General features: G+C 47.4%; 1 protein-coding gene across 4 annotated transcripts in view; it reads left to right on the top strand.

Moving 5' to 3' along the window:
- Positions 1-11,595, top strand: part of TASOR2 (transcription activation suppressor family member 2) — a 1,020,110-nt gene extending 1,008,515 nt beyond the window's left edge. For all 4 annotated transcript variants that reach the window (XM_078677333.1, XM_078677324.1, XM_078677320.1 and 1 more), the window contains one exon: positions 10,534-11,595. In XM_078677333.1, the coding sequence (XP_078533459.1) occupies positions 10,534-10,537 (4 nt within the window). In that variant the 3' untranslated portion in view covers positions 10,538-11,595. The remainder of the gene's footprint in view (positions 1-10,533) is intronic.
- Positions 11,596-12,190: the final 595 nt, after the last annotated feature.

The raw sequence follows: 12,190 nt of genomic DNA, 5'->3' as shown, positions 1-12,190 counted from the left end.
ATCTCCCTGCTCCCGTTCCCAGCGAAAGTCATCGAGAAAGCCATCAACAGCCAACTCGCCACATTCATTGAAGAACACAACATCCTCGACTCCTCCCAATCCGGCTTCAGAAAAAACCACAGTACGGAAACCGCCCTCCTCGCCGCAACAGACGACATCCGCACCTTACTGGACAAAGGAGAAACAGTAGCCCTCATCCTCCTCGACCTATCAGCGGCGTTCGACACAGTCTCCCACCGCACCCTAATACGCAGACTCTACGATGCAGGAATCCAGGACAAGGCCCTCGACTGGATCTGCTCCTTCCTCTCCAGCAGGACGCAGCGGGTCAGACTCCCCCCTTTCCTCTCGGACCCCACACCTATCACCTGCGGAGTCCCCCAGGGCTCCTCCCTCAGCCCGACGCTCTTCAACGTCTACATGGCTCCACTTGCCCCCATCGTCAGAACCTACGGACTCAACATCGTGTCATATGCAGACGACACTCAGCTCATCCTCTCCCTATCCAACGAGCCCAACACCGCCAGACGCAACTTTCGAGAAGGCATGGAAGCCGTCGCCAAATGGATGAAAAACAGCTGCCTACAACTAAACACCAACAAAACAGAAGTACTCATCATGGGCCCAAACCCCGACGCCTGGAGTGACACCTGGTGGCCCACCGCCCTCGGAAACCCGCCAACCCCCACAGACCACGCACGCAACCTGGGAATCATCCTGGACTCCGAGTTCAAAATGGACCGCCAGATCAACTCTGTCTCATCTTCCTGCTTCCACACCCTCCGCCTCCTTCGTAAGACCTTCAAATGGATCCCCCTCGAACACCGAAAGACAGTCACTCACGCCCTGGTCACCAGCAGACTCGACTACGGCAACGCACTCTACGCCGGAATAAACAAAAACCTCATCCGCAAGCTACAGAACATCCAGAACGCCGCCGCAAGACTGGTCCTTAACCTGCCAAAACACTGCCACATCTCCCAGCACCTGCGCACACTCCACTGGCTCCCCGTCGAGGCGAGAATCACCTTTAAGATGCTCACCCACGCACACAAGGCCCTCCACGGCACCGGACCAGCATACCTGAACAGCCGACTCAAATTCCACGCACCCCAAAGGACCCTACGATCAGCCCAGCTTTCCTACGCTGTGGTCCCCCGCACCAGAAAGACCAGATCGGGAGGCTGCTCCTTCTCCTTCCTCGCGGCCAACGCATGGAACGCCCTTCCGCTCCACCTCAGACAGACAACATCGCTCCCCATCTTCGCAAGAAACCTCAAAACCTGGCTCTTCGACAGACCCCCTCCTTGATGGAATGGAACCTGCACCCCCCCAACTCCCCCCCACCCCTAGCGCCTTGAGACCCTTACGGGTGAGTAGTCGCGCTTTAACAAACTCCTGATTGATTGATTGAGTGGGCAACACTTGTCAAGCACTTCAGAGAGGAGGCTATAGACTACTAGTACACGCGGGGTTCACCTCTGGATCCCGTGGCACGGGGATTCTTGTTAAAAAGAATTTAGCACTACCTTACACGAGGATGTGGGCTGACCCTCTGGGCCGCTTTGCGTTGGTTGAGGCCGCCTGGGAGGGACGTCCTCTGATCCTCGTATCGGCATGCCGCCCACCGACCCTAGGTCGAGATTCCCTCAGAGAACTGGGCACCCGGCTGACAGGCCTCCCCACCGGCACACTTCTCATTGGGGGAGGCTTTAACATGACAATGAGTGACGAATTTGACCGACATAGTAGGCGCAGCTCACACAGGCATAGTTCTGACCTTTCAGACTTTGTACAGGCGATGGGACTTGAAGATGTTTGGCGAACCCACTATCCCGAAACGCCCTATTTCACGCACTATTCTAATGCACACAACAGCATGTCCCGGATTGACTATTTCTTCTGCCCCACAAAAGACATTGTCTTCTTCACACGGCCAAAAGGCATTCCCCGGGGCATCTCTGATCACTCTCCTCTTAGTGTAGATCTAACATATCATCGCCAATACACCCGAGGTCCCATCATTATTAATCCCTGGCTTTTGCAGATTCCGGACATCAAAGACAGCCTGATAGAGCAAACCGAATTCTACTTTGAGGAAAACGTTGGATCAGTGCGCTCGGCAGTTACAATCTTGGAGGCATACCTGGCGGTTATTAAGGGTGTGGCATTAGCACTTAAAATGGGATATCTACAGAAGCACAACGAACAGATCCACCAGGCCGAATCCGACCTTCTCAGTCTTGAAATGTCCCACAGCGCTGCCCCCTCGGAAGAGATGGCTCGCCGTCTCCGAGCCCAGCAACTCGTCTATAAAGCACTGGCACAGGAAAATGCACAGGCTCGGTTACTCCACACACGCCAACCCGTATACGAATTCGGTGACAATGCTGGGAAGATGCTTGCGTGGCTGGAACGGCGTGAACAGGGGACTAGATGGGTATCATCCATAGTAAGACCGATGGGTCCTCAACCGCAGAAACAGGAAATAGCGGAGGCTTTTGCCGACCATCTGGAGCTAATCTATACTGCTGGAGCGCATTACACCTCGGAGGAGTCCAGACAACTCCTAGAGGAGATGCGCCTACCCACCCTCTCCGAGACTGAAAAAGAGACTCTGGACGCCGACATTACGGCGGGTGAGCTAACTACGGCACTTTTTGCTGTTAACTCTGGCAAGGCTATGGGTCCTAATGGAATTCCCATCGAATTTCTGAAAGGTGTGGCTCCCGGAATTGTCCCTCATCTGAAAAACATGTTTGTAGACAGCCGGGATAGTGGTACCCTGCCGCTCGATCAAAGATTGGCCTCCATAGCGGTCATCCTCAAGCCGAATAAACCACCCACTGATTGCGGTTCTTACAGACCGACCTCTCTGATTAGTGCGGAGGCCAAGATCCTGGCTAAGCTTCTGGCTAATCGCCTCCTCGTCGTGCTTCCCTCCCTCATCCATGATGACCGATCGGGTTTCCTTCCGGGACGCAACACAGCCTTGAACCTACGAAGGGTCAACAATGTTTTGAGTCGGCAACCTACTATACAACAAGATGCCGCCATTCTGTCCCTTGACACCACGATGGCGTTCGATTCAATCGAGTGGTCCTACCTCTTTGAGGTCCTGCGCAGATTTGGCTTCGGACCCAAATTTATCCAATGGGTACGATTCCTGTACACAGACTTATTGGGCTAAGTGCGGGTCAACAACCACACGTCTCGACGGTTTAGACTCCATAGGGGAACCCGACCGTGCTGCCCCTTGTCACCGCTACTGTTTGCCCTCACCTTGGAACCCCTGGCCCATTGGGTCCGCACAGACGTTTCCATTAGAGGCCTCCAATGGACCGATGAGATCACAGACAAAATTTCCCTCTATGCCGATGACATCCTGGTATATGTAGCTTCACCCCGGTCCTCTATTAATAGTCTATTCCATGTCCTCACTAATTTCGAGAAATATTCGGGTTATTCGATCAATTGGTCTAAATCGACACTATACATGCTACACGGCCCCCCGCCCATGCTGCCCCGAGGGTTTTCCTATTTCAGCGCTGTGGAGAGTGACATGCAACTTCTGTTGTGGGATGGTGGGGCAGCCTGTATCGCCCTCCATAAACTCACCCAAAGTTGCTATGACAGAGGCATTGCCTTGCCAAATCTGCGCCTTTACTATTGGTCGTCGCAATTGGTGGCCATCAATCACTGGATACATGGCTCGCCCATGAATCCGGCCTTCCTCCTTGACAGATGTCAGACCGGGCGGGAAGGTTACTTGGGGGCCCTTTATAGCAAACCGGTCAGGAAAAGGTATGTTGGACCCATGGCACACACGGTCGCACTATGGCATAGAGCCAACAGTGTATGGGATGGTCGGACAAACTTACCGAAGCGACACCACTATGGTCGTCGCAACGACTGGGCTCCCTTTGCTTCCTTCAGGGGTTCGATAAATGGGACACGATAGGGATTTCGACGGTGGGTGACTTAGTACACACAGACCAAACACTCCCTTGCACTGACAGAATCTTTCCGCTATCTCCAAATCAAGCATGCCATCCTCACCGCCGTCCCTGACCTCACCTCCATACCTGAGATTTCCCCCCTGGAAGATAGACTGCTATCCGAACCTCTCCCTGCAAAGGCCATATCCTACACTTACCGTAAGCTTTGTAACAATCTCCCTGACACCTTCCAGCCACTACGGGACAAATGGGAGGAAGAAGTGGGTCTCTTAGAAGATGAGGAATGGTGGTCGGCCCTAATGTCCCCATGAGAAACAGCAATTAACCATTGGTTCCGACTAATCCAACTGAAGGTTTTACATAGAGCCTACATGTCCGCTCCCATACTGGCCAAAATTGGAAGGCGCCCTGACGCGTTGTGTCTAAGGGGTTGCGGCTTACCTGGTACCTTCTATCACATCCTATGGGACTGCCCGGTAATACACCAATTCTGGGGGGGGAACAGTTCATAAAATGAGTAACTCCCTGGGTAAGCCAGTCCCACTGTCGCCAAAAGAAAGTGTCCTTAATATATGGGGGCCATGGACCTGAACAAACTGGAACTACAGTGGGCGGCATTGGGTTTCCTGCTTGCTAAGCGTTCCATTGCTATGAAGTGGGGCTCTCCCGAGGGGCCGCTGGTAGTGGGCTGGATGGCTGAGATGGACCGCTGCATGCTTGCTGAAAAAACAGTGTACAAAACTAGAGGTTGCCCCACGAAGTGGGATAAGAAATGGGGATATTGGGGATATTGGAATAAATACCGTGGTGAACTCTGTGACTCTCCGACAGCTAAATTAGCCATGACTCGGGCTGGACCCTTATGTCGAAATGTACGCTGATTTATCATCCTGATTACTCTGTAATTTGATTCAAATGTGTCGTTTACATGTGACTGATTTATAGACTCTGCTTTTTCTTACCAATAAAATCTTATGTTAAAAAAAAAAAATAAGAAAATGAGTCTAAAATAATGTAATTTTTATGCGATGGATCTAGTGAATATTCAAAATGTGTCGACTTTACCCTCAGTATATTGTATACAGGGTTTTAAGTGGGCCGGGTCTTGCTGGCACTCAGCACCAGCAGTTCTAAAAGGTAGGTGCTGAAACGGGTACCTTTTAGGCTCTCCATTTTCGCCCTCACCACCCGGGTAAAAAATACACTCTGCAGCTGTACCACCCTTCACTGCCTTGATGTAATTTAAAAAAACTTTTTATAGTTCTTTCACAGTGTCGTCATTTTAGAACTGAAGCATTTTAAAATAAAAAGGAAGCCATTGTTGTTGCTTATTTATCTTATGCAGCTAACAACCATTGACAAAGCCAATAGTCTTGGCTTGTTGTATGCGGTAATGTTACTTGATGTATTGACATTCCTACAAAACACAGATAAACCAGCATATCCTTTGCAGATAAAGACCTAGAGAAGATCAAAACTATAGTGAAAGACCTGTTTATCTTTATGCAGCCTGTAAAGTAATAGCCAAGCGTATCTTTGTTATATCTAATATCTTTTTTCCCCAGATGAACTGTTGTCTGCGGTTCAAGGTGTGATTTAAGGTCGGCCTGGCCTACAGAACAATCAGCCAGTGTCCAACAGGCTGGCCATTGAAAATGACAATGCCTTTTCTTAATATTTTAAAAACCAAAACACCAATAAAAGGCATTGTCATTTACCATGCCTATCTAGTGTCACAGCACCCAGGATAATGTGCTGCATGGCTAAACACTTATAAGCTCCCAAAAGCGAGACCTATTAGCTATGCCAATCGTTGTTTGGTTTACAACGATTGTTCAAACATTCCAAAGTCATTGTGGTGAGAGAGAGAAACGATGTTCCTTCCTAAAATGGCAGGCTTCAAGCCATGCTGGTTTTGCAGAAAACAGATGTTGATCACAGACCGGCACGAGATGTCTGGTTTTTGGGCTCGGCAGTGAAAACCCTTGTATAAGCCCTGCCTCAGGTTGCAGGTGCCATCTCGCTCCCGGGTTCATTCTTTGGAGAAGTCTACCTTCCTGTGGAACCCCCTTGTAAAATCCAAATCGAAGTCTAAATGCAGACATAAAAAAGCAAATTGGTTCTTGATCCAATCCCACCACTCTGTGTCCAAGGAGAAGGTGCAAGGGTGTCACAATGTTAGTCTCCCCAGAGTCCCCGAGTACAGAGCCAATCTCCCAGTTGAGCCCGGGTCTACTTGAGTTTCCCAGGCCATTGGCGATGCTGCAGCAAATCGAGACCTTCAAGGAAGCCATACTGCAGATCTTCATCACTTTTTCGTCTCGCTCAGTGCCTCAGAGGTTCTATGGCTATTCCAAAAGGTTGGAGAAAAAGCAAAGGCAATCTTTTTAACCAGTATAAAAGTTATCACAGTTCTTTCAAGCCTGTGAGCGTGGATCTGGCAAGCAGCACATAGGCCAGCAGGAGCATAGGTTCTCCCACTTCCCCTCTCGTAACGGCCTCCAAGTAGCTTTTGTTTACTCTTAGTGGCATCTGTTCACGCTATTGGGGCAGGATTCAACACTTCGTTCTAGGGTGGTGATCCATCATGTCTGAAGGATGGGTTTTACAAATCGTTCAGCATGGATACGCACTACATTTTCTTTTTGTCCCACCAAACATTTCCCCAACTTCAGACAACATTTCAGAAGAGCACCTGTCCATTCTACTGCAGGAGGTTCAAACTTTGCTCACTAAGGGTACTATCAGGGAGGTACCACATTAGTAAAAGTATGCTGCTACACTCGTTATTCCTTGTGCTGAAAAAGGATCGGTGTCTTCTGCCTGTTTTGGATCTTCGGCCTCTGAATGCATTCAGGAGGAAGGACAAATTGGCCCAAATTCTGTCTGCTTTTGTGTCCTTGGACCAGCAGAATGCATATTGTCTTGCAGTCCCTCAAACATTACCTATGGCTCCAGGTAGTCCAGGAGCATTTGCATTTTGCTGTATGTCCTCTGGGCCTCACCAGCACCTCTTTCGGTGTTCGTGAAAGTGAAGGTTGCTGCTTTCATTTGGAGGTCGTGGATACCAGCCTTCCCCTTTCTCGACGACTTGCTGTTGAAGGAGGGTTTGCCATGCCTGTTGTAGAAAACCTCCAGACGACCGTGAACCTCCTGACATCGTTGGGGTTAACTAGAAGCTAGCCAAAATCAAACCTGACTCCTTCACAGAGGCTTCCGTTCATTGGACCTGTCTTGGACACAGTGCGGATCTAGGCCATCCTTTTGTCTCAATAGGTTATGTTATGATATGTTATGTTATATTCGTATTTGTATAGCGCACGGCTACTCAAAAAGAGTGTCCCGCCGCTTTTGAATAGGGAGACCTACAGCAACATAACACAACAACAGTAATAAAAAGCAAAGGGAAATACAGAAAAGAACCGAGAGAAGACAGCAGAACAGCCTAAAGAGTAAACAGCCAGGTTTTGAGGCCTTTTCTAAATGCAAGCAGACTGGTAGCTCCCCGGAGTTCTAGCGGCAAGGTGTTCCACACCTGCGGCGCCAGCAGTCCGAAGGAGCGACCTCCAATGCGGGCTCTCTTCACTCGTGGCACTGCCGCCAAGAACAGAGATTCTGACCTGAGAGAGCGAGCGGGATGGTAAAATACAATTCTCCTTTGGAGATACTTTGCTCCCACCGCATGGAGAGCTTTATAGGCCAAAGTTAATGCCTTGAAAACAATCCGTTTACGGATGGGCAGCCAATGTAGAGTCTGCAGCAAGCCCGCAGCACTGGCTCGCCTATTAAGGCCAAAAATGGCCCTCGCGGCCGCGTTCTGCACAACTTGAAGCCGCTGCAGCAGGTACTCTGGCAGGCCCAGGTAAAGAACGTTGGAATAATCTAACCTAGAGCCGATCAGAGCCTGCACAGTCAGCTTCCTATGTTCCTCAGACAGAAGAGGTAGAAACCTCCGCAGCATCTTAAGGAGGCCGAAGCAGGTGCCCGTCACACCAAGGATCTGGGCTCTTAACGTCAGACCCCTGTCCATCTTGACCCCCAAATTCTTGGCAATTTGGGAAGAACAAGACGGAGGAAACATGTGACTGGGCCACCAAGCTTGCCAGTCTGGCTCCGTCGCACACCCGAAGAAGAGTACCTCGGACTTATCGGAATTGCACTTGAGGCTGTTCAGCTGGAACCATTTAAAAACAGCCCCAAGGCAATCCCGGATACTCTCTCCATCAAAGTTTCCTCCCCTCTTAAGAGAGAAGAGGAGCTGGGTGTCGTCGGCGTAGGATACGATCTGGGCCCCAAACGACTCCGCCAGTGCCGCCAGAGGGGTCATAAAGATGTTAAAAAGGGTCGGGCTCAATATAGAGCCCTGTGGGACCCCGACTCCCAAAGGTCCAGGACATTTGGGCTTTGATTCTGATGTTTAAGTCTCAGTCCTCGATCACACTGAGAGAGGCTATAAGACTTCTTGGCCTCCTAGCCTCCTGCACCATCTTTGTCAGCGGCTCCTTGTGGTACATGTGGTCTCTGCAATTGAATCCGAAGTTCCACTGGGCCCTGCACCAAGGAAATCTGTTGGATACCATCCAGATCTCAGAGGAGGCGGCTGTAGATCTGCAGTAATGGCTGCCCAAACGCAGTTTGGCTGACCCTTTCTCACCCAGAGCTGGCAGAGGTGACAGACAGACACTGCTGGCCTAGTCAGTTCATCTGATGGAGGTGCGGATCAGAGGACTCTGGTCTCCGGAATACACCTGGCTCTGTACCAGTCTCTTGGAGTTGCAAGCCATTCATCAGGCTTTGAAGGCCTTCCATTCAGGGATGGCTGGTACAGGTTCTCACAGACACCACCACCATTTGGAATTACAGAAAGTGGAGTCCTGGGTCCGATGCCATGAGGCTCTTTTTCTGGATTTGGATGGACTACCAGGGCTTTTCCCTGGTTGTGAACCCCTTCGCAGGGTCACTGAATGTCAGAACAGGTGATCTGAGCAGGCAGCGCCTGGCAGACCATAACTGGCATCTGCATCCCAAGGTGGAGCAGGGCATCTTCCAAAAGTGGGGAGAACCCTGTCTAGATCTTTTTACGATCGTGTTGAATGTGCACTGTCAAAAGATTTACACATTGAAGTTTCCACGTGAACAGAACACTTGTTAGGGGATGTATTCTGACTTTGGGTTCAGGCTTTGAGTTCTGAAATAAGGTCAAGATCACCTAGGTCATCCTAGTGGCTCTAGATTCGGCATGAAGAGTGTGGTACCCGAAACGTCGGGCATGAGTATGTATCTGTCCACCTTTCATGCTGCCACTTCGGGAGGATCTCAGGTTGCAGCAATGGGGTAGAGTCCTCCTCTCAAATCTGTGAAAATCTACACGTAGATGTGTAAGGATTCAGTGGTGGCAACAAACTTCATATGACTGAGGTGATGGATGTCATCCATGCCACCAGACACCCTCCCATTTGTACTGGGAGCTTGGACAAACTGTTTGCTTGGTGTGGTCCTCATAAGACTGACCCCTCACAAGCAAAAATGATGGACGTATTTTTGTTTAATAGTTAGTCCAGCAAGGCCTTGCAGTAGGCACTATTAAATGTTACTTATTGGCCCTTTCGACTCTTTTATGTTTACCGATCCAACCACCCTTGTTTCAATCACTTGTTGAGATGTGATTTTAAAAGGTTTGATGCGCATGTTCCTCCCCAACGCTGTTTCTGATGCCACAGTGGAACCTGAAGTTGGGCTTGACATTTGTAATGTGCATGCCTTTCAATCTGATGCATAGTCCCTTGCTGCATCTTTTGAATTAGAAACTGTCTTTCTCATTGCGATTACATCAGCTTGTCGCATGAGTCAACTCCAAGCCCTTTCAGTGCAGCTGCCATGGCCTTTCTTTTTCCCAGGACAGCTGATGCTAAAGAGTATGGCAGCATTCTTGCATAAGGTAATAGCTCCCCAACACGTAGGGCAATCCATCACTCTGCCCGCGTACTTTGCTCCCCACTTTTTAACATCTAACAAAGGTCTCAAGGTAGTGATCAACGCACAATTACCAATAATCTTTTATGCTTCGCGTCTGAGGGGACAGCATAGGAAAGACATGAAACTTATGTCAGAGTGCTGGGGTAGTACTAATATGCGGCTCCAATCTGTCACTTTCTGGGGCTTTTGGAGTCAGGGCAGAGCCGCACAAAGCCAATATTCCGGGTCCAGTCTGGTGCCTGGGAATAGCCTAAAGGTGAAGGGTATGCACAAGTAACTGGGTGTTTGTGAGGGAAGGGCATGCATAGAGAAATGCCAAGACATTTGGGAATATCCGTCAGTGAGGGAAAAAATAAATGAGAGCAGGAACAGGTTACGTAAGTTATTGAGTCTTATTCATTATTTGTTTTGTCAACATCGAGAGACATTTTTCAGGATATTATTCAGTATCTCTAACATTGGTTTATATTACTGAGAAATGAGCCACAGATGAAGCTTATTGGAAACAGTTTATTGATGGCTACAAATAATGTGTTCTGTTTATTAGTGAAAACCCCACTGAAAAGATAAAAAATAATCTCTTCTCTCATCTAACTAGGTAATGGGCCAAGAGCATTTTTGCGACTAGAGTTTCAACAAGAAATTGTGCAAAAACACATGTCCCTCCTGACTGAAGACCTAGAAGTTTAAAAGAGACGGCACCCTGTCAGAAGAGCACAATGGAAACTTTCAACATCACGCCGTTTCATCTGTCTTTATATTATCTGCAGACTATTTAAGGCTGGCAGCGCGATGCCTTTAAAAAAAGGCTTTTTCCTGCTTGCCTTTTAGGTTTATTTATTGACTTTTCATCTATCAGAGGAATTAATTTATTTGTTTCGAAACCAGAATTAAAACATATTCTTTAGGAAATCTGTTTTTCTAAAATGGAAAAACTGTTGCTTTGCTTTGTTTGCTGTCATAGGCAGAATGGGCGTAGTGTAAATGTGCACTTTATTGTATATTTTTTTATTTTGGAGGGGTGGCGATTAAAGCAGTCACTATTTTTATGTACATAGAATGAACAATATGTTTAAGTGCAGGATCTCGTCTGTTTCTTATTTTTGGCATGACTATTTAAGAAAAAAAGCTTAAGTGCGAACACTAAGGTTTCCCAGCACATAGTCATATGTTGCTGTTTGTGGTGCCCATCAAAATTACAGATTTAAAAAAAATGATGAATGCATTTTTTTCTCTTGTAAATACATTTTGTACCTGTAGCTAAGAAACTAGACAATGCAGTTCATCAAAAGCAGCAGATTTACAATTTAAAAGAACAAAATATCAGAAAAATGTAAAACGCACTAAGAAAACCAGAGTTAGAAAAGCATGTAAGCAACTATGAATGATTGTATTTGGAGAGAGTTTTGTATTTTTATATAAATGCGTAATTTGTCATGAATGTATGATAAAGAACTTAATGAAGCTGTTACCTGTACATTAAAGAAGTACATTCATGCAAATTAAGAACATCCATATTGGAAATGTTTTTTAAAATGTAAGTAGTGGCATAACATTCAGTATCTGTGCATATGTTTATAGAACTAGATCTTAACCATGAGGTTGCCTATTTTGTTGCTATAAAATAAAATTTTAGCACCTTTATTAGGTGGTTTTCTTACATTAAGAGCAAGCACGTGCATGTTTTGGTCATTATTGACTGCTCCTTATTCAGTACCAGGAAAATACTTCCAAGGCATTTACCGCTTTCACTGCAGCATTTGAATATTCCTAAATGTGCACTTTCAAACATTCCAAGCGGACGTCTGATGGTGCAAGCTATTATGTAGACAAAATCTTGTGGCCCTCCTTTGGTGACATTACCCCACCGTACTACTCTGCACTGATAGGCACAGGACATGTTGCAGGTCAGTGCTTGCCTAAAATATGAGCATTTTGAAATAAACAACATTTTAAGTGGAGTTATTTATGTTTACTCCACTTTGTCAATCTCCCTAGATGGATCGGTGTGTTGATTTTAGTGACTGTTTGACTTGGAATTTTATTGTGAAAAAAGCAAACATTATTTAATTTAACTAATGCCTTTAATACTGCAAATCAGAATAGGCTAAAAATAAGTTTATTGGGTCAAGATGGCATACTTGACTTTATGTGTGCAAGGTCTCTCATGGCCATAACATCTATGCTACCCCTTTGTTCTTTGTGCTGGACAAATGAATAAAATCCAGTGAAAATGTGCTTCTGATGGATACTTC

Source organism: Lissotriton helveticus, chromosome 1_1 (assembly GCF_964261635.1).
Source record: "Lissotriton helveticus chromosome 1_1, aLisHel1.1, whole genome shotgun sequence".
In the NCBI taxonomy this organism is placed as follows: Eukaryota; Metazoa; Chordata; class Amphibia; order Caudata; family Salamandridae; genus Lissotriton; species Lissotriton helveticus.
The sequence above is the reverse complement of the archived record's forward strand: the minus strand, read 5'-3'. Positions and strand labels throughout refer to the sequence as shown.